The sequence below is a fragment of the Neomonachus schauinslandi genome, chromosome 4 (assembly GCF_002201575.2).
Source record: "Neomonachus schauinslandi chromosome 4, ASM220157v2, whole genome shotgun sequence".
Taxonomy (NCBI): Eukaryota; Metazoa; Chordata; class Mammalia; order Carnivora; family Phocidae; genus Neomonachus; species Neomonachus schauinslandi.
The window spans coordinates 184,682,846-184,706,072 of NC_058406.1; the positions used below are offsets into that span (position 1 = coordinate 184,682,846).

The 23,227-nt window shown below is 50.1% G+C and overlaps 1 protein-coding gene across 2 annotated transcripts in view; it reads right to left on the bottom strand.

Annotated features, from left to right (window-relative positions):
• The window catches only part of TRAPPC9 (trafficking protein particle complex subunit 9), a 572,354-nt gene that overhangs the window by 458,902 nt on the left and 90,225 nt on the right, over positions 1–23,227 (bottom strand). For both annotated transcript variants that reach the window (XM_021688817.2, XM_044914681.1), the window contains 2 exons: positions 16,368–16,494; positions 5,874–6,019 (listed from right to left, as the gene is read on the bottom strand). In XM_021688817.2, the coding sequence (XP_021544492.1) occupies positions 5,874–6,019; positions 16,368–16,494 (273 nt within the window). The remainder of the gene's footprint in view (positions 1–5,873; positions 6,020–16,367; positions 16,495–23,227) is intronic.

Consider the following 23,227-nt stretch of genomic DNA (forward strand, 5'->3'; position numbering starts at 1 on the left):
TGGTCAAAAAAATCAACATTTAAAAACTCATTTTCCTGGGGTTCTGAAAGGAACCATTTATACTTGCATCATCCGACTCTACTGAGAGTATATCTAAGATAAATCGCTGATTACATCACTGATCACATGATTATTTTTGTCTGAAATCAGACCATCTCCTCTCCAAGCCTCAGTGTGTTAGATCACACAGGGGAGGCCCTTCCTCAAGATTCTATCCCAGAAACCATAGAAGAACAGCAGTGGGTGGCTATTCAACACCTGCCCAGCATCAGGTCCTCCCCACTTTGAGCCACACAACGCTCTTTCTCCAACATTGGAGGGACCTGCCCAGTAGGAAGCACCCGTGATTTCTCGCTGCATCCCCAGCACCTAGGACAGCGCACACAACTGCTATTCAGAACCTTCTTTCCACAGCTGCCAGGTCCTTTAGGAATATTACCTCCCCTGACCCTCAGAAGAACCCTCTGCGTTAGTGTCTCTTGTCCTCTTTCTGTACTCGGGCAAACGGGATCTTGTCTGAGGTGGCAATGGGAGGCGGCAGGACCAGGCTGCAGCCCACTGCCTGTGCAGGTCACCTTGACCTCAACACTGACCTCGACCTCGGCACAGAGCCTGGCCAGGTCACAAAGTCCTAGCACAAATGACAGAAAAGCCTTCACCCGCTGTGCTCAAGCTCAGGACCTACGTACGCACAGAGCTGAACTGAGACAGTGGCCACGCTAGCAACAAGGAGACAGAAAGATGGGTAAATTAGTCCAAGTTAGAGTGCTGAGTCTCAGAAACCGCCCCCAGGGGTTTCTTCTTCTCAAACACTCCACACCCCCTGCTGTGATGATAACTCCCCCAATTATACACAAAGATTCATTTACAGAAATTGGAATTTTAGGTTAAAGACATGTGATTCTTCAAACCTCCAGGCAGGTCTTCACTGATGAGAATACTGTGGAAAACATATTAGAAGCCACAGAATATAAATTACACTTTCCTACCCGTTGGTATTCAACAAATAACATGCATTTTGGCCAAGGCTTCTGCTATATTTCAGAAAAAATCTTGCATCATCCACTGAATTTATCCTCAGCCCAGATGAGCAGGGGCTTCTCACTGTGATGAGGAGCCATATTACAAAGAAAGAAATCTCTGAGCTTCGAGTCGAAACCTTGGCTGGAGACTGAGCTGTGCACTTACTAGCTGTCTGACCAAGGGCAGGTCATTTATATTCAGCTCAGTCTTAATTTTCTCATTTGTCAATTGGGGATATAATGCCTGGAGGATCATGCAGTTATGCAAATCACCGGATGATGTTTGTTTAAGCCCTCTGCAACAAGTGCAGGGCATTACTTTCATAAAAAGAAGCCTCAACAATTTAAGATTGGAGAGGAAAAACTAACGATGCAGGACTGGCTCTAGCGGGGATGGGGGCGGTTGGAGCTGTAGCCACGCAGGCCCAGCCTTGGTGGGGGGAGGGTTAATGTTCTGCTGTCACAGGCTCCAAAGTCTTCATAATTTCTTTTTTTTTTAAGATTTTATTTATTTATTTGACAGAGAGATAGAGAGAGAGCACAAGTAGGCAGAGAGGCAGGCAGAGAGAGAGGGAGAAGCAGACGCTCCACTGAGCAGGGAGCCCGACACGGGGCTCGATCCCAGGACCCCAGGATCATGACCTGAGCCGAAGGCAGCCGCTTAACCAACTGAGCCACCCAGGCGCCCCAAAGTCTTCATAATTTCTGAAAAGTGCCCCCACAAATCACGTAGCTGATCCTGAGAAGGAGTCTCAGACCTCCAGTCTCCCAAATAACCTCCGGAAGTTTCTCTAAACAAAAGGGGTGAAAGTTTCCTAAAAACATTCTTTAGGGGAGAAAGCTTATGGCCAACCCCAATGAGACCAGAAAGAACAGCCAGAAACTCCCAGCCAGGCCAAAGGAGATAAGCTTCAACTTGATGTTGAGTCTAGGTCTGCCCAGAGAGTGATTTGCCCACCATCAAGAGCCAGTAAGAGAGAGACTGGAAAAGGACCCAAGTCTTCCACCTCCAAAGAGGTCAAAGGAGGGTTCCCATGGGAAGACAGGCCCTGCTCATGGGAACGTCCACTGCAGCGGGTCCAGGAGCCCCCTGGCCCTCCCCAGTCTGCCACGATGCCCACCCAGCTACCATGCTTCCAGTCCTCTTAAGCTCGTCCTCCAGAGCAGGGGCCCCGGGGGCAGGAGGGTGAGCCATCTCAAAATCAACAGACTGAAACAAGAATGTCAAAGACAAACTTTCACCACAAACCACTACTTGGTCAGGCCTCTCTCCCCTAACAACCAGGAGACACTTGCAACTAGCTGGTCACTCATTCACGTTAATGAAGGTTTACTGGCTCTTACTCGTACCTTATCAGATGCTGGGCGCTGCTGGACCACGAGATGGGGCCGCCGCCACGGCCACCCCAGCCAAGGCTGCCACGGCTGCCATCACCAATTCGAGCAGAGCCACATCGCCCGGCACTGCAGCGTCAGCAGCGGGGGCCCCTGGGAGCAGACTGGCCTCCGCCTTCCCGCACCTTCGCGCCAGGCGAGGGCCTCCGTGGCCGCCCCAATAACATCGGGAAATGTCGTTTTCAGGCTTTTAGCCCAAGCAGCACAGTGAGAACCGCAGGCAGGGTCAGAGGACAGAGGGGCAGTATCTGACCACCGGTAACCATCTGTGTGGACTGGTTTTGTGTCCCTTACAACGCCTGACTCACGGCAGGGGGATCTCGTGCCCGTGTACCACGGATGCAAGAGCACACAAGCAAAATCGTCTTCCAGGACGCAGATGGAAAACATTCCAACACTGTCAGAGAAAGCTCAAAGTCTCATCGTTTTAAATATATTAAATATATCTGAAGTCAAGGAAAGGCAAGGGTTCCACGCCGCAGAAGAAGCTGCTTTTCTCCACTTCAGCCCATCTTCGCTTATTTAATGGCACTAATTAGAACTAGCCATTATTTTATTTATGGGTCCACTTACTTGTACTTACTACTGGAAAGTACTGCTGAACACTTCCCTCCAACTTCGACCTACACCCCGCGACGGCCTTCCCGCGCCATAAGAACCACGGGGCCACGGAGAAACTCAAGGGGAGCTTACTGCCGGATGAAAGGCTGAACCAATGGAGAGACACACGTGCGCACGCGCGCACAGACACGCGTACATGCGCACACAGACACGTGCGTGCACACACACACGCACAGACACGCACAGACACGCGCATGCACACACGCAGACACACACGTGCGCACTCACGCACACACTTGCGCGTGCACACACACGCAGATAGAGACGCGTGCGCACTCATGCACAGACACATGCGTGCGCACACGCACACATGTGCGCACTCACGCACAGACACGCGCACGTGCGCACACAAACACGTGCGTGCACACACACACAGACACGCTCATGCACACACGCGTGCGCACTCACGCACACACTTGCACGTGCGCACACACGCAGATAGACACGCGTGCGCACTCACGCAAGTCACACGTGCGTGCGCACACGCAGACACGCGCGTGCACGCACATGCACAGACACACGCACGTGCACACACATGCAGATAGACTCGCGCGTGCGCACACGCGCAGACACGCAGATAGACACGCGCGTGTGCACACGCGCACATTCAGACAGACACACGCGTGCGCGGACACACACACGCTGTAGTGCAGTATGCTATACACTTGGGGCTCCTAATTTCAGAAACATAACAGAACTTACAATCCGATGCTATTTTTCAAGGACGTGTTTCCATATTTCTTCCTCTATTGCCTTCTTGTTTTAAATAATGAACAAGCAGAGCCTCCCGAGCCACCCCTTGCTCCTCCAGAGACAACCTCACCATCAAGGGAGCCTCCGGGGCGCCTTCCAAAGTCGGGGGTGTCCCCGCTCCCGCTGGACCAGCGCTTACTGTCCGTCCAAGCTCAGCAGGTAAGCCAGCAGGTGCTGCTGGTGACAGTTCTACAGTTTTGGACAACTTGACCTACATCTCGTCTTGACATCCCACTCCTTGTGTATTTCTGCCCCGCCCGCTGCCTACACTGACCTGGAAACCCTGTGCAGAGCAGGGACTGTGTGCTGTGTCTCACTCGGGCCCCTTCCATGTGTGCCCTGCACGCAGGAGAAAGCCATCCTTGCTCCAAGAACACTGAGCTGAACTGTGACACCCTTGGATGAAGCACAGTGTGAATAAGGACTGTTGGCCATTACAAGAGAGCAGCTTGGGGTCGGTTTAGTGCTCCTATCCCAGTCATGCCCTCTGTCCTGGGAACAACCTCCTCACTCAGGAAATACTTTGTTTTTAAGGTGTTCAGATAACTTACTAATTGTGAATGCTTCCAGATGTTAAGGATTTCAAGTGCTGGTATTTATGTAGGAACTCTTCACTGAGACCACGTGACTTGCATAACGCTCACACTATCCCTCTGGCCTTGGGCCCCGTGGTGCCGGCCAATAAGCACGAAATGCATCATGAGCCAAGGCCTGCTCTGAGTTCTTGAGCAAGTCATTTGAACTCCCTGAATCTCAGTTTCCTTATCTGTAAAATGGGGTTCATAATATCTACCCATTCCTCCCCACATCTGTGCAACAATCTTATAATAGCAGCTGTCGGCACAGCGGGGAGCAGATGGAGGAAGGGGAAACAGAAACGTGAACGCGGACGTAGGTGCTATAAAGAGACCTGGGCCTCGAAGGCACGGGGTGCTGGGAGGAGCATCCTCTCTGGGGATGATAGGGCATAAGCCTCAGCAGAGGGCACAGCCAGCACCGAGACCGTTCTGTTCCAAGAACAGACCCGTGCGGCTGGGTCTGAGGAGCAGGGGTAGGTAAGAGAGGCAGGAGGAGAACAGAGAGGCAGGCAGAGTACTGCACAGCAGGCCAGGCCACGGAGGGCCGAGGTCCACGCTGTGGGGGTCGGTGGTACCGCCAGGGCAGAAGGGCACCTATGCCCTAGGAAGTAGGGCCTCCTGAAGTCAGGCTGCCTTTTTGCTACATTCATGGTGCAGGGATTACGAGTAGAAATGAAACAGGAGAAGAAAGCCCTGCACTTCAAAAGCAGAGAGCAAAAGCTTCTCAGGTCTTGTGTTGAAACTCCTCAGGGAGAATCGGCAAGTACCCACCAGGACAGGCCTCTTGACCCCTTCGCTTTGACACTGTGACACACAGGCTCATGTCTGGCAGTAATCAGCACCATTATCCAAAATGTCAGGGGCCCAAGGAAGAGGGAGCTGGCAAAGAACGAGGCCCACTGCTGGGCCAGGCGTCGGGAAGACAGAGAGGGTGGCGCACGAGCCCTGGGTCTGCTGCGAGGGAGGAGGGGAGCAGGCAGGGCTGGGACCCAGTGGGGAGCTTGGCACACAGAAAAGCGCACTAGAGATTCTCAAGAATGCGTTCTGGCTCCTGCCCTACCCTGAAACATGGCTCCACCTGTCCCTGCTGAGCCCCCAGACCCCTCAGAATTGGCATCCTCAGCCCCCAGGCAAACAAAGCCAGGGCTGCGAGGGCCAACAGAGAACGGCATGCGCCGTCCCTATACCCCAGGCAGGTCTGAGCGCAAGTCACCCTCTGATCTCGGATGATCCGGAGGTCACTCTGGACTCCGACGATCCCTCTCCTGTTGTCTGCTTCAGTCCTGATAACAGAGGTCTTCTGGTTTCTAGAACTTCCACAAACTCACCTTTGATGAAATCAATTTTAAAAAATCAGATCTAGGGCCAGAGTTTTGACAATGGCAGCAAACTGCATAAACTGAGATAGAGCCATGCACACACGCATGAAGGAACCGGAATCTGGAAAAGCCGCTGGAGGCCAGGCGGCAGGGCACAGCCAGAAAGTCAGGAGGAACGCACCTACCTATTTTCTTGTTCCGCTCTTCTCCACGGTTGTGCGCAATAATTGGTGAGTAGATGAACGGGCTTTTGGTCGACACGTTCTGACCCAGCAAGCTCTTCATTTTCTGTGGCCGGAGGCTGGCAGGAAGGTTCAACAGCTTCACACGCCTAGTGTTTCAAATGGAACAAAAATACTTCAACTGCCTTGTTAGCTTGGTTTCAACGTAAATACTACCAAATCCCACGTGTCAGAAAAACAGGACATCCCAGAGCAGAGGGAAAAGCACTCCAGCTCGGCAGGAAGAGCAGGAGATCAGTGCACGTGGTCACTCGGGGCCATCCTGGGCAGCAGCCGCTCCCCCCGCCGGCTCCAGCAGCCACGAGGACCAGGCCGAAATCCAGCTGTATGCCCGTGGGTGCCTTGCCTTCTCCCACCCTTGGGCTCCTCGCCTACAGAACGCACCCAGGGTCCTCCCTCACACACTACTGCGAGCAGTCACGTCAGGGCTCGGGACCTACTGCTCGGCAAGGCCAGTTCTCTTCTCCCTCCTGGCAGGCATGCCCTCAGCACACAGGAGAGCAGGGGACTGGAAGGGCCAGAGGTTAATCGGGCCGTCTGCGTCATGAAGAGCAAGGCTGACCCGCCGCTCAGCACAGCCTGTACTTACACTGCTCTCCCAGCCGCAGATGTGAACTCATCGCCACTCACACTGGGATCGGGTAGCTCCCGTTTATTTGGGACTCGCCAATCTGCACAGCCTGAGCACACCAAGGCCCTTGTCCTCAACAAAACATCCCAACCACCCTCCTAGCTTGGCTTCTATTACTAATGCCTCCACGTCATCGATCAGAAACTGACACCACAGAGACAAGTTGTCCAAATTGCCGGGCTGGAAGCTGGTGACAGCAGGAGAGACTATGCTTTTAAACCTGTGACCCCCTCCCATGACCAGCGAGGCAAATAGGGTTAGGATCTGAAATGTTCTGAGGTGGGGACACGGGGTGGCCCGGCAGTGACCCTGCCAGCGCTCCTGCCCTGTGTGTGTGCAGTCTCCTCGCAGGAAGGTAAGGCCAGTGGGCTGTAAGGGGGGTCGTGCATGTCCTCCTGGGACTGAGCCCTTTGTTTGCTTTTCATTTTATTTTCCTTTCAGCTCCTTTAAGATGCCTTTTTTCACTTTTTTTTTTTAAGATTTTTTTTTTTAAGTAATCTCTACACCCAACGTGGGGCTCAAACTCACAACCCCAAGATCAAGAGTCACATGCTCCACCAACTAAGCAGCCAGGCACCCCTTTTCATACATTTTTTATCCATTCATCTGTTGACGGGCATTGGGTTGTTTCCAAGTCTTCGCCATCGTGAATGATGCTGTGATAAACACGCAGTGCAGACATCTCTTCGAGACCCTGTTTTCATTCCCTTTGGATACATACCCAAGAGGTAGGATTGCGGGATCATAGGGTAGCTCTATCGTTAATGTTCTGAGGAACCTCCACAGTGGCCGGACTGATCTGATGCCCACCAGCACTGCATGAGGTCCCCATCCTCCTCCCCCCATCTTCCTGATGACAGTCACCATAACAGGTGCGAGGTGGTAGCTCATCATGGTTTCCACATACTCCTCCCCGACGGGGGGCAATGCTCAGTATCTTTATGGTACATACATACAAAGGGATGTTACCCACCCTCGAGACAAAGCACTTTGAAGCAGTGCACCGGCCTCCAGCTCTCTTCCCTCCACCGCAGGGTGATCCTGGAGGCCAGATATTGGCAAGGTGGGGCAGAGATGGATGCAGACTCTGGAGCACTGAGTAGCCCCAGAGGTCACCTGCCCTGGAAAACTGCCCGACTTGCACTGAATTTCATGTGAGGGAGACGTAAACCCTTGTTGTAAGGGTTAAGCTTTCTCAGATGTCAGGATGAGAATTATTACCACAGCACAGGCTAACCGACACTGACTAACAAAGACCCCCTTAGAGAGTCCACAAAGCACTGCTTTCTCAGCTGGAAGGGATCTCCGATACCTAGCGCAGTCCTGTCCTATGCACACATACCCCTACGGCACCCAGCAGTTGCTCACAACTCCCCACGTACCCTCCCTGGACCGTCACTGACGGCCACACGCATGACTCCGTCCGTTTCCCACAATAATCCAAGGTAGTAGACCAAGTCCTCGAAGCCCAGGACTGTACCTTGTATACCTGCTCTGACTCCCTTGTCTCTGCATGCACCCTTCCGCTAAGCTTTATTCATACAGGATCAGAATCACTTAAAATTTCTTATCTGTTTCACTTTAGCTGTGAGCTCTCCAGGACAGGGGCACCCGGGCATCCAGTGCCTGGTACAATACTTTAATAGATACCTCAGTAAATATTGAATGAATAAACTCCCAAAAGTTGAATTTTTTATTTTTATTTTTTCAAAGATTTTATTTATTTATTTATTTGAGAGAGAGAGAGCGCATGTGCACAAGCAGGGGGAGCAGGAGAAGGGGAAGCAGGCTCCCCCCCCCCTTGCTGAACAGGGAGCCCAACTTTGGGGCTCGATCCCAGGACCCTGGGATCATGAACCAAGCTGAGGGCAGACGCTTAACCAACTGAGCCACCCAGGTGCCCCCACCCCCAGAATTTTTTTTTAAAGAGTTATTCATTTACCTGAGAGAGCAAGCGCACTCAAGTGGGGGGGAGGGACAGAGGGAGAGAGAATCCCAAACAGACTCCCTGCTGAGCACAGAGCTTGACTCATCTCACAACCCTGAGATTATGACCCAGGCCAAAATCAAGAGCCGGCCATTCAACCGACTGAGCCATCCAGGCACCTCCAAGAGTTGAATTTCTAACTCAGCTTCCAAATCGTTCAAAATTATAAACTCAAGCCTAAGCAGTTTATTACTAACAGTTGCAAACCCTAGCCATTTGCAAGCATGCAAAAAATACCTGTGCACTGCACGGGGACTAAGATGAGCAAACTGTAAAGCTGGCCGAGACGGCATGCCTGGTGTGGGTCTCATGTCCATGCACACCCAGTCCAGAGGCGTTCCCCTGCAGGTAATTCTCAGTCTGCCTGAGAAGCAAGTTTAGGTGGTGTGCACACCCTGACTACCATCTGAAGGACCTACCCACTATTCAACTGGCACAGACTACTTCACCTCCCTGCACCTCAACCTTTCCACCTATAAAACAGGAAAAACACCAGCTACCTGATAATGCTGTGGGGGAAGAGGACACCTCCTTTCCCTAGTTCCATGCTGCCATGGGAAGGACGTCCTCAGAGGAATAGTCCTGACCTCACCGTGCCCCTCCCTCCCTCCTCTTAAGGGAGGGGGCCAATTTGGAAGGACAACCAGGGTGTGCAATGCTCAACCCCTTCTCTTGGGGCCCGCCTGCTTGCAGGGGGCACTTTCTATCATCCTGTCCACGTAGAATGAAAGGGGCCTGGCCCTCCAAAAGAGGCGTAGAGTCCTACCCAGCTCTGCTAGACACTGGGGTAACATCATCTGGCCAGACCTGAGCCATGCTGTTCACCAGATCTTCCACCTGTCTGAGACAGGCCTTTGTTCCTATATTCCAAACTCAGGCAAAGAAGGAGGAGTATCTGAAGTGGCATGTTCAAACTGTGGCAGGCTACTTTGAGGATGAAGCAAGCTAAGATACATAAAGCACCTGTAACAGTGCCTCACACGGAGTGGGCTGCAAAAGCCTTTCTCTTCCCCTCCTTAAACCAACACTTGTTTACAAACAGACAGCAAAGCCCCTGGTGCAAAGACTCTAACTCTGGACTGGTATAAAGAAACGAAGGTTTGGTCCCAACCTTGCTACAAGCAGGCTATTGAGCCTTGGACCAGGCACGGTCTATCTGAGCCTTAGAGTTTATTCATGTGTAAAATGAGTCTGTTTTCTTGGAACACAAATAGGTTTCTACGACATGCCACCGTCACCACCTAAAAATGTGATGTCATCTGTATTTCTACAGGATTCATCTATACCAGCACAGAAATTCCAGATCACGCAAAAGGCTCTTAAAACATGCAAAGGAATTCTAAGGACATGGTCAGCCAGAAAAGTAACCCAACAGTGGCCACAGGGTTCATGCATAACTTGAAACTTAGCATCAAATATCTTCTTATAAAATGTATCCTATGGGAAAAACAATCACTCAAGGCACTTGACCTACAGGACACATAGCCCCTTTAGCAGAACCAGTAAGACCACATTTAGTCTATGAAGCTGCCAACAGGAAAGCAGAGTTCCAGGGGTCAAGTGTCCAAAGCAGGGCTTGTAAGTAGAGATTCCATTTGAAAACTGCCGCCACGTCAAAGGCCGGCTGTGCTCAGCTCACTGTGGCTGATGGGGACTGAGCGGGGCCCTGCAGGGCACTGGCTGGGATCCTGAGCCAACACACACGGACGACGGGAATGTTGGGGAAAGCGGCTTACCTTCCCTCACTTGGTTTTGAATCCATCTACCTTCTTCACAGCAGAAGCATATATAAGAGCCCACCGCGTATCTCTGCACAGATGGGCCGTGACTCAAATGGCCACATGTGCCCCACACTTGGCCAGGCGCGACGGACATGGCTGGAAAGGGCGCACACACCACCAGGTCAGTGAGCGCCCCACTCTCACTCCTGACTGGACCACACGCTTCTCACGATCCCCATGAAGCTCTAGTGTGAGCTCCATCAGGGAGGTTGCAGGCATGGCAATCACACGAACGTGAGGGAAGATTCTGGACAACATTGCACCTGATGAGGTCATGGGAGCCCCACCTGGACTGGGATCTGGGAGGCTGCCTGTCCTGTTTCATCAACCAAGAAAACCGCCCCGACTATCATGGCCTTCTAAGCCCTTTTTTGAATAAATATCTGTAATCCTGCCTCAAATAATATAATTAACTTAAAAGTTTAAGTTTTAGGGGTACTTCGCTGGCTCAGTCGGTACAGCGTGCAACTCTTGATCTCCAGTCATGAGTCTGAGCCCCACATTGTGTGTAGAGATCACGTAAAAATAAAATCTTTGGGGCACCTGGGTGGCTCAGTCGGTTGAGCATCCAGCTCTTGGTTTCGGCTCAGGTCGTGATCTCAGGGTCCTGCGTCAGCTCTATGCTCAGCAGGGTGACTGCTTGAGGATTATCTCTTTCCCTCTCCCTCTGCCCCTCCCCCTGCTCATGCACATGTGGGCTCCCTCTCTAAAAATAAATAACTAAATCATCACGTTTTAAAAGCACCAAAGTCACTCAAAGATCATTCTGACTGAAGGGTTTGGTCCTTATCAATTAAAATACCCTTGGCGGCGCCTGGGTGGCTCAGTCGTTAAGCGTCTGCCTTTGGCTCAGGTCGTGGTCCCAGGGTCCTGGGATCGAGCCCCGCATCGGGCTCCCTGCTCAGCGGGAAGCCTGCTTCTCCCTCTCCCACTCCCCCTGCTTGTGTTCCCTCTCTCACTGCGTCTCTCTCTGTCAAATAAATAAACAAAATCTTTAAAAAAATAAATAAAATAAAATACCCTAACTCCAGAGCTCTTTGCCAGACTGAAGGAGCTCAATGTTAGCTCATCAAAAAACAACCAGCGAACGCCCTCCAGCCCGCCTCCAGTACACCCCTCCGGAAAGCCCCACTGGTTCACTGTAAATGGCATTTTAGCTTTACTACCATTTCTTCTTTAGTAATTCACAACTTGCTATGTGTGAATAGTCTCCATGACTGTTACTTGCTTTTGTGTACGTTACCATTTTATGGAGAGTTCTAGAAGGAATAGAAGACGGCTTCTAGTTTTAATGCGACTTCTATGCGCTTGCTCTGGCCAGCAGGAACTGGATATGGGTTTGGCAGCCTCCTGCTTGACCATCTGGTGTGAATCTGGCCCTTGCTTGACCAGGACTGAAGCCCCAGCGTTCACCATTGGGCCAAGCACATCTCAGGCACTCAATAAATATCTGACTCATTGAATTTTAGAACAGAATTACAGCAGGGATATATTTTGCCCCCCCCCTTTTTTTTGTTAACTTGCATCATCATTACTTTAAACCATTTCTGGGTGAGCCCATGTCATGCTCCCACGCCCACAGAGCAGGTAGGTGTCTTCCTGTAAGCTGATGAGACGGTTTGACTGTCCAAAACTAGGAAAGTCCTCAACAGGAGCAATGGCTCCAGTCACTTCTTCTAAAGCCACAGCCGTACCCAGGAGGCATCACGAACATCAGAGTAGCCTGTGTCCAACAATTCTACACAGCAGGTCTGGTCACTTACACATGGCTGCGGGCATTTCCCACCAACTCATTCTGTGACGCTTATCAGAAGCATAGTCCTCAAATGTACATATTGCTGAGCTCTTTCTTCCAATGCCTGGTTGGGATTTTTTTTTAAATTAAACTGATAAAGTCCATGTTTCCAGGCACAAGTCCTTGGAACACTGTCCTAGTCCACAGTGCTGCATCGGCCCTCTCCAGAGAGAAACGAGGAAGGCTGATTTTGTAGGAGGGCGGCAATCCCATACGCTAACCAGAGTGCACAGACTCTGTGAGCGCCTGCCGCGCTCCGAGTACTGACCAGCAGTCACGTGGGTCTGCCAGCTTTAGTCGGCATCCCAGAACACCCTCCACCTCTGTTTGCTTTTGCACACGACAGTGCAGCTCCGCGTTCTCTGCTGCCTAACTCCCGTCGAGAGCTCGCTCCTGAGAAATCACACTCACGCCTGATGGACATGCAGACCACCCACAACGTGAGACAGTCCCCGCTGTATGGCTGGGACAATCCAGGCCATCAGAGTGCTCGTCTTGGTCAGCCCGGGCTGCTATGACAGAATACCAAAGACGGGGGCCTTGAACAGCAAACATTTCCTTCTCGCAGCTCCGGAGGCTAGAGGTCCAAGATTGGGGCGCCAGCACGCTTGGGTCCTTGGTGAGGGCCCTCCTCCTCGTTCACAGGCAGTGCCTTCTCACTGTGACCACCCTTGAAGGAGAGAGAGAGCTCTGGCCCCTTTCTGCACAGCCAAATTGCAGCCGAGGTAATTTGCAATGTACATGGAAGCTGTACCTATTTCTATCTGGTGGCGTTAGGAAAAGATGGGGGAGTTAATCCTTGAACTAAATCTTGAAAGATGACTAAGTAACAATAGGCAGAGTCAGGGCAGTGGAGACATTTCAAGCAGAAGATGAAGCCAGAACAAAGGAATAAAACTCCGTCACACACTCTGGGACTCCAAGTGCTTCTGGGAGGTGTGTGGCGCTGGTAGGACCAGAGGAAGAGGAGCTCACATTAAATCTGGGACAGAGCAGGCCACAGGTGGCCTTGTAAGCCGTGCAAGGCGAGCACGTGGGGTTCTGTTCTATGAGCAATAGGGAGCGGAGCAGACGGTGAGATACACTGATTTTCCATATCTTCCAAAGGCATTTCCTTACACTTTGCCAGTGGTGCTAATGCTACCGTGGGGTAAAAATCCCCTCCACGAGGCTTCCTACACCTGATCACATGCAGTTTATAGTTCTAGTTTTTAATGAGATCAGGCATGAGTGATGCAATCAGTGACTCACTGGGACAAAGAGGGCTTATTTCTGTAGCTGAAAGTCTCCAAGAACCTTTAGAACATGTTTACACAAGGTGGGTAGTACATAAAACCAGTTTTTCTTAAACAGTCCAATACAGGCCACACAGACCCTGACAGTGAAAGAGATACAATGCCAAAAAACTGGTCACCGCAAATTTAATAGTATTTGCCAAAAAGTTAGACTATTATGCTTCTACCCAATCTGTTGTTACGTTTGTAGGCAGCTCAGGGATTAAAATGTTAACATCACAGAATTTTTTCAATCAATGCACTGTTTGAAAATTTAGGTGTACTGGGGCACCTGGGTGGCTCAGTAGGTTAATCCTCTGACTCTTGACTTCAGCTCAGGTCATGATCTCACAGTGGAATCAAGCCCCAACTCGGGCTCCGGGCTGGACGTGGAATCTGCTTGGGATTCTCTCTCTCCCTCTGCCCCTCCCCACTCCGCTTGTACACACGTGCTCTCTCTCTAAATAATAACAACAACAATAATAATAATAATGAAAATGTAGGTGTAAAATACCTCCAAGAGAAAACTGAGATTTATGGAGTGCTCAGGATACACCAGCCACTGTGTTCCACGCTTTTATATGCATCAGCTCAACTAAAACAAAACCAATAGCCCCATGAGGAGCAATTTTTAAGCCCATTTTAAAGATCAGGAAACTGAGGCTCACAGAACCCAGGCCACACGCTAGTGAAGAATAAACCCAAAGTTTCTAACTTCCATCCAGGGCTGCGTCCGTGACATAGCCCGTTCCCTTCTGGGGTCTCTGTGTGGAGGACAGGCGCTTTTCCTCCTCAGTCCCAATAACCTGCGTGGACCAACCCACCCAGCTCCACTGACAAAAGTCCTGACAGCCTGGGGCTCTAGATGCAGCATCAAAATCCTAGAACATTCTGTTAGGTTCAGGATGTTCTATTATGCAAGGCTGCCTAAACTTAAGAATGATCCAGGTCATGATGAAGATGAAAAATTATTAAGAAAGGCTTTCCTAGATTTTAATTTAAAAAATTTGTACCATACACTTAATCCCAAATCAAATACATTCTACTTGAAGTCTTACACGCAGAAAGGCCCAGCAAGGACCCTGACTTCCTGAGTTTGGATGAGCCACGAGGAAGCAGAGTGCAAAACAAAACTACAGCACACTTCCTCGGGGGCCCTCCATGCCGGGGGCTGCAGGTCTGCTCTGAGAAATTCCAAGGAGTAGCAAGAGCACCTCTTCAGGCCACGGCCTAGGCTTTGGGATGGGGCAGCTTGCCAACTGTGCCTGATAAACTACTCCATGCGTGCCCATCAGGACGTCTTAAATTTCAAGGGTAGCCTGCTAGGGACTTCTGTGCATAGTGACCCTTTCTGTCCCACCTCTCAGGGGCACACAGTCCTCACCTTGGCAACAAAACCATTTCGTGTGGCACTGCTATGCCTGCCTCCAGGGAAAGGCAAGGAGAGAGCAAAGCCGCAGTTACCAAGCACAGCACCATAGACTTTGACGTGTTCTTCTCCTAATAACCTAATGCCGTGGGTTTTAAAACTTCTTAAGCAAACGGACGCCCAGGGGGGTTAAAGCGACCTGTTCAGTAACTCTGTAGGCCCTCCCGGCCGTATTGCAATGCTGAGCGAAACCTGGGAGAAACGGCCAAGCCGGGAGTGCTTCAGAGATGGTCACATCTTCCTCACGTGGAATCCTACAGTCACAGCACTTCTACGAACGGCAAAATGTCGAATGCCCACTGCTTTTCAGTCTTCAAACAAATCTTTCAGAAATTCTAAAATCATTCCATGAGATTAGCTCATAAACCCTTTTGAAGTATGCAGGGCGCCTGGGTGGCTCAGTCGGTTGAGCGACTGCCTTCGGCTCAGGTCATGATCCTGGAGTCCCGGGATCAAGTCCCACATCGGGCTCCCTGCTCGGCAGGGAGTCTGCTTCTCCCTCTGACCCTCCCCCCTCTCATGTGCTCTCTCTCATTCTCTCTCTCTCAAATAAATAAATAAAATCTTTACAAAAAAAAAAGAAAGTATGCACTTTGCACGTGCCAAAGGGCCCTCAGTCTCTCCAGCCCTGCGAGCTGTGCAGAGGGACTGGACACAGTGGCAGATACTGGGAGAGAGGTCAGCAGCAGGTGCTCTGGGAATCCAAGGCCTCTTCTACCCAAGAGCAGATGGTGGACAGCAGGAGGAAGTATCGGGAAAGCTTCCTAAAAATGGGGCTTGTAATGAGTCTGAAAGCATAAGCGTGCACAGATTACAATGGGGAGGAGGAAGGGTGAGTCTCGGAGGGAGCAGAGCCTCAGCAAAGGCACCACAGGATCCACGAGCAGCTACGCCCACTCCTGGACTGCAGGGGCCTGAGACTGCGGGCAAGCACCAGAAGCTTCTAAGTACAAGAGGCAAGGTCAGGCTCGATGTCCTCACAGCAGAGGTCACGGCATGGGCTCTGGAACCAGGCACACCAGGTCTGCACCTGGCTCTGCCTCCTGACAGGCACATGACGACGGCAGGGCGGTGATGCCCCTGGCCCGATGCTCTCATCTACACGACACTTACACTGCCTGGTGCTGCTGTGGAGCTTTAATGACATAAGGAACCAGACACCCAGCCAACCTAAAATGGAAGCTCTTGGGGCGCCTTGGGGGCCCAAACCGTTAAGTGTCTGACTCTTGGTTTCGGCTCAGGTCACGATCTCCGGATTGTGAGATCCAGCCCCGTGTCAGGCTCTGAGCTGGGAGTGGAGCCTGCCTGAGATTCTCTCTCCCTCTGCCCCTCCCGCAACCTACCCCACCATAAATAAATAAATAAATAAATAAATAAATAAATAAATAAATAAATAAATAAATAAATAAATAAATAAATAAAATAAAATAAAATAAATAAATAAATAACATCTTTTTTAAAAAAAGGAAAGTCTTGTGAAGATCTGTAGAAAATGCTGGCAGTGAAGGGCCTGATCTGCACGCAGGCAGGCCCGCCTTACCTGACAATGGGAAGTTTGGTGAAGGGCACTGGAGGCAGGGTGGGGCCGCCTGGGAGAGTGAGGAGCTCCATTGTCCCAGGACATTTGCATGTGTAGTTCTCTAGACTCTGAGTCACATCTTTCTTTTCTGAAGAGAAATTTAAAAAAAAAAAAGTTAATTAACAAAACCTAGGGGGCTTGGGCGTTTTTTGGGGGGGTGGGAGGGGTTTGAGTAAAATAAAATTCTTAACCCAATCCATGACAGTCCTTTGAGTCCAATCTTTGACAGAAATAAAGGGGCACTGATCACAAGAAACAAAAAGAAGCAGCTTTAGTCACTTTACTTAAATAATCACTAGCAACTGCTCCATTTTAGAGGTACACAGGAAAAAAGGAAGTTAAGTTCCTGTTTTATACAAGATTTCATTTCCCAAGAGAATAAATCCTTACCAAATTCCAAGAAAGTCAGTGGGCAGGCAGGACTGGTGAATCGGTATATTTTATTACCTGACAAATATTTTTCCACAAATTATTAGGTACCAAGCAAAATGCCAGGCCCTGTCCCCAAGGAGTTTACAGTCCATCTATATAACAGATATTTAAGGGAATAATTATACATCAACATTTTTGGTACAAAAACAGAGCTTTGTGAGATCAGACTGTTTTGCTCTGCCCCATCCCCATCCCTTCACTAGGAGGAAGGGGAAGAGGAACCAGAAAATGCTTGCTTATCGTCCACGACATGCTCTAAACACGTGCTCGCAGACTTCGTAACACTCTAGAGCTCAAGAGCACATTCCACACCCCAAGACGCATAATTACTCAAGACGAGCATTTCGATGCCCTGTCTGCAAACGGGAAGGCTGAGACCAAGCTGAGTTAAAGGGCTTCTCCAAGATCTTGTGTTGGCCCTACGCCTGTGGTCTTCTCACTGATCCCTTCAGAAGAATGAAGAGAAGCAGGGACTGGGGACAGGGTGGGACAGGGAGTTCACACCATCTGACCTCTATTTTCTCGGCCATGGCCTGCGGGGAAAGGTGGAGGGCTTGGGGACCATGGTCACAGAGGGACACAGCACTCCCACCCGGTGAGGCCTGGGGCAGTGGAGTCAGACCCAGGTTCATAGGGATTGGCTCAGTCCCTCCTTTGGGAGGTGTGACTGCCTTAGGGGAAGTCACTCAACCTCTCTGAGCCAACGGTTGCCTCTAAAGAAACTACTAGGGATGGAGAGAGGCAAAGCTCTAAAAAGCAGCAACTGCAGACGAGCACACGGCGTGCAGTGAGATGGCGGGAACTGGGAGAAACACGACAGAGTTGCCAGAGAATAGGCAAAGCCTGCAAAGTGAGGCCAGCGCTCCTCGAAGACCGGGGAGCAGAAATAACAAATATCCAGGCAAGGACACACATTTGAACTGATAAGTGGTGGCCACAGGCATCTCCTGTGTCTGAACATCATTCTCGGGGGAACATGAGGGCATGAAAGCAACCAGAATTAATCCTGGATACGACACAGTAATGCTCATCCGCAAGATGAACAAAATTCTTTAAATATTGACATCATCTTCAATGTACAGATGATGAATCTCCTGAAGGGCTCCAGCCGACAGCGTGCAAATGACCTAAGCTGCCTGATGTTATGTGCAGTGCTCCCGGTCCAGGTGTCCTATTAAGTCGAATTACGCCCTCTCAGTAAACCCCACTAAAGTGAAGATGGAAACGAATCTCCTTGCGAAGCTCAGTGCCACCTGCAAGGCTAGCAGGTTCCTTGGCTTAGCTACAGACTGGCTTCTCCGCAGAGAAGACGGGGTACGCCGTGAGTGCCAGCAGGGAGGCAGAGCGGCCGCGGCTCCTCCTGCTGGGCCAGCTCGCCAGGGAAGCCCCGGCCTTTGTGTTCCGGCCCCTCCTTTGGGTCTGCTCATTCTCCACGTGGGAGATGAACCTGCTGCGGGCGTCGTTGGGGCTCTGCAGAAGCTGGGGGAGAAGGTGCACATCTCAATATCCCTGACGTTAGTGGGGCCCTCCCTGCCAGCTGCGCCAGGGGGCTCCAGCCAGATCACCCTTCTCCTTATTCTCCGGCGGGTGAAATGCTAATCTGCTGCTGAGGTGGAAAGCCACCTGCCCCAGGAGCCGGGGAGGAGATGCGGGGATGTACTCAGCTCCTGAGACGATTATCAGCACATTCTCCTGCTCCTACCCTTCTCATCACACTGCCATCCAGAGCGCCTACGCTTTCTGGAGCTTCTGCCGGGCACAAGAACTCAGGCTGCTTCTCAGCTTCAGGTCACGATAGTGCGGTTTCCAGAGTAAAATGCTCCTGGGCGATTGCTGGTGTGGCCCACCCACTGGAAAGGTCCCATCGACCTTTTTCCTCGTGGATTTGAGCTTCTGCTATACATTGTTGCCCAGATTTGTTATTTTATCAAGGATGACAAAATGGTGATTTTGTAATTCTTTAATTTCTCTGTACCTAAAACACAGAATTTGTCTATAAGGAAGGGTTTTTTTCCTCATCAACCAATTGGCTACCCTGAGACACAGACGATAGAGTAAAGAGGGTTAGCGAACAGACTTTCCCCGTATTTCCTGGAGTAGAAAACTACCTCCAACAATGACCAGAGACTTATACATGACTTACAATCTTTGCAAACTGGTGGATTTTTATATATTTGGTATTTCAATTGACTGCCATCATACTCTTTCTTGATGGTCAAACTGTCCCATCTTTGTCCAGTGGGAACCCCTTCATGTTGAATCCTGTGTCCTTTACATAAGGCCCCATTATTTATCAAAGGCTTGCTCCTTCTAGCTCATTTTCAGCCCCAGACCTAGAATCTTCTAGTGTGAAATAGTGTTTAGAGATCAGAATCTGGAGGCCGGGGTGCTCATTGCTACTAGATTCTGTCTCTCTAGACCTTGACAAAAGGGTCAACTTACAAAAATTTTTAAGTGGTGAGATAGTAACTGATTTTTCCTTTAAATTTTATTTAAGGTATAGCAGCTAAAAATAGTTTATTGGACTATAATTTCCTTAAAGGGAGAGTCTTGTCATCTTTTTTGTTCCTCCCTAACTTGTCAAGAGTGCTCAGAAGACAGAAGGTGTTAAAGGATCTATGTGTCTGTTGGTTGGCTGACCTTATTTCTTCAAAAAGGTAACACAGAATCATTCTTTGTTCAAGAGTAAAATAAAAAAGGGGCGTCTGGGTGGCTCAGTCGATTGAGCGTCCAACTCTTGATTTCGGCTCAGGGTCGTGAGATCGAGCTTCGATTCCACACTGAGCGTGGAGCCTGCTTGAGATTCTCCCCCTCTCTCTGCCCCTCCCCCACCTCTTCCTCTCCCCCCCCCAAAAAAAGAGTAAAATAAAAGAACAAAATGAACACACATTCTCTGTGCACACGATGCAGACTAGCAGCCCCGGAGCCGGCGACAACAGCCTCAGGACAGTGTACTGAGCTCCCCTGACGCAGGAGCAACACGGGCTCGGTGTTTCAAGCGTCCCACGTGGAAAGAGAACACAATGTCAAAACAGAACATTACAACTCCTCGTAAGTGGCTTCACAGAAGCAGGGTCAGAGTCTGGGAGAAGAGCACGCGGGAAACCTGATTTGGCCAAGAAGGCTTCATAAGGAAGAAGCAACACTGGTCTTTGTCAAGGGCCACCGGACCCCGGAAGCAGACACACAGGACAGTACTTGGAGGTTTTGCTGCTGCAGGGAAAGAATGGCAAGAATAAGGACATATGGCGACTGAAGAAATCTGATGTCGGAGGTCCACAGTGCGGGGGGGAAGAAAAGAGTAAGGACATAGAAGGAACACTAATATATCATCATCAGCTGTATGTACAGAAGAAAACCTGGCAGAGAAGCTGCCTAAGGCACGTGTGAGAGGGAACAGACTAAGATGGAAAACGTCAGAAGGGGTGACGGATGCGGGAAGCACAGGGACTCTGCAGAGAAAGAGTCAAGTAGTAAACGGCTCTGGATGCAGTGGGGGAGGGTGACCCTGGCTTTGCAGGACGGCGACTGCCAAATATTTCACATATGCCTCCCACGTGTGTCCCCTCTCTGTGAGACAGGACCCTCAGAGACTGACGTTTGCTGCAGGGACGGGGATGGGCCCAGGTTTGCCAGGCAGACAAGGAAGGCTTCCTATCCGGGGAAGGAAAGTAGAGATGCTCAGAGGCAAAAAAAGGGGTGGGGAGTATCATTATCCCCCTCTTGAAGGTGATAAACACTAGCTCGGCAACAAGCTGGGAAATGTGATTGTGGATTGATATGAAATGCTACCAAAATGACTTACTAATTTTTAAGTGTAATATTAACATTCTGGTCATATAGGAAAATGTCCTTTTTTTAGTTGTGCACACTAAGGAACGAAGGCATGAAATGAAATGATATCTTGGGGTTTTCTTTAAAATAATTCAGCAAATAAAAAAAGCAAGAGATGAAGTAAATGTATAGAAATCTTGCTAACCATTGACTCCAGTGACTGATAACAGGAATTCATTTTATTTTTCTTTGTACCTTTATGTTTGAAAACGTCTCAAAGCAAAAATACTGAATGAGTTTGGGGAGGTGAAATGATTTGCTCAAGAGAAGAACAAGGTTGGAGTTCCGATCCGAGTTGACCGAGTCTTCCTGTCCCCACAGATCAGGTCTGACCACAGAAACCCAGTGTCAGGACAACAAACACAGAAGAACCCAAGGCCACAGTGGTGTTAGCCCGTGTTCCACAAGCCAAGCTGGAATGAAGCTTGTGATAGATCCGAACATTCCCATAAGCATATGATTTGGTCAGAGGGAAGTGATGACTCCTTCACTTATTTCACTAAAAATCAATTGCCATAGTCTGCTCTGGCTGCCACAACAAAATGCCATAAACGGGCTGACTTATACCATAAGCACGTGTTTCTCACAGTTCTGGAGGCTGCGCGCCCCTGGTGAGAGCCCATGTCCTGGTCTGCAGCATACGTGCCTTCCCATGGTGCCCTCACAAGGCCTTCCTCGGTGCACGTGTGCGTAGACAGAAAGAGCTCTCGTGTCACTTCCTCTTCTCCTAGGGCGTTCATCCCACCTTCAGGGTCCCACCCTCAAGATCTAATGTACACCTGATCACCTCCCAAAGCCCTCACCTCCAAATCACCTTGGGGTGGTTAGGGCTTTGACATATGACTTAGGAGGGGGAACATAAACATTCAGCCCATAACATCACTATAAATCTTGTCCAATCTGGATCAGAACACCCAACAATTATTTGAGCCAAGGTAGAGCACCTAATGCCCTTGAGAGTTATTTTCCATCCCAGAAATTAAAGAAATCATGCAAAGAGAACGTTTGTAAAGAAAGTTGCCACCTAACTATATTGTTTCTTATAGGAGCAGAAGATCTGATCACCCAAACTTTTGACCATAAAAAGAAGCCACAGGCCATGTGCCGTTTCAAGAGTTGTCACTGGCATAAAAGCCAGGACAGCACCATCTCACCGTTCAGCGCTTCGTGTTCCCTGTAAAGTGATAATCTGAGACAACCGTGTCTGAATTAAGTCAGTTACAATACTCTAAATAGGTAGAAAATGAAAGAAGAGAAAAGCAAAAAAAAAAAGGGGGGGGGGCCACCCTCTTGGGTTCCCTCCCTCTTCAGGAGCTTTGTACTATCACTTTACTATCACACAGTAAACCTTGCTTTGCTGGCAACAGAAAAAAAAGAAGAAGAGAAATAAGCACATCTTTTCTTCCAAATATGAAAGAAAAAAACTAAGGAAGAATAAGAGAATACAGAGGAAAAAAGTACAGATGTGGCCCAATACAATCTGAAATTACACTTTTTTTTTTAAAGATTTTATTTATTTTTTGACAGAGAGAGACACAGCGAGAGAGGGAACACAAGCAGGGGGAGCGGGAGAGGGAGAAGCAGGCTTCCTGTGGAGCAGGGAGCCCGATGCGGGGCTCGATCCCAGGACCCTGGAACCGTGACCCGAGCCAAAGGCAGATGCTCAACGACTGAGCTACCCAGGGGCCCTGAAATTACACTTTTAGAATCGATTCTGATGCCTCCACTTACAGAACTAAGAACCACACTTCGCCTTAAAATTGCTTTCCTAAGAATAATATTATTGATCTTTCAACATTATGATGCTGAGATCTCTTGTGGGTTCCCAATAAACAGGCCCCTTTTGCCCACCTTGTTTCTAAATAAACTGAAGATAGAGATGACAGGTCGTCTTTATCAGCGATACAGCCCATGTTGAAAGACATGACATGCAAGTCCTCAGGGACACCAGGAACCGGGCGGCTGGACCTTCCCACCCCCACCCCCCCCCCCCCCCCAACTCAGGCTGTGCTGAAGCAGGCAGGCCCCCGCCACCCACCCAGCGGAGGCCCCGGCCCAGCTTCCAGCTCAGAGCCGTGGACGAGCATGCCATTGCTCTGCGACATACACGTCATAAACAACAACTTTGAAATGTGCTTTACTTATTTTCTCTTTTCGTCATACAAGGCAATGTGACAGAGTGACGCAAAAGGCAACCACGTGACCGTGCGAGTGGGTAAAATGGGACAGCCCCTGAGGATCACAGGAGGGCAGTTCCTCGGAGTTACGTGTGAGCCACCAATCCCCCTTCTGGGCGGACACCCAAAAGAAGTGAGAACAGGGGCTCAAACAGACACTCGCACGCCGTGTGCACGCCAACGTGAATCACAGCGGCCAAAAGGTGGATGCAAGCCACGTGTCCATCCGTGAACGAATAAATAAAGTGTGGTCTGTACATAAAAGGGAACAGCATTCAGCCTTAAGGAGGGAAGGCCGTCCTGACCCTGCTACAGCACGGATGAGCCTTAGGGCACGTGCTCGGTGAGGGCCCGGTCACAGAGGGCCAACGACGGCAT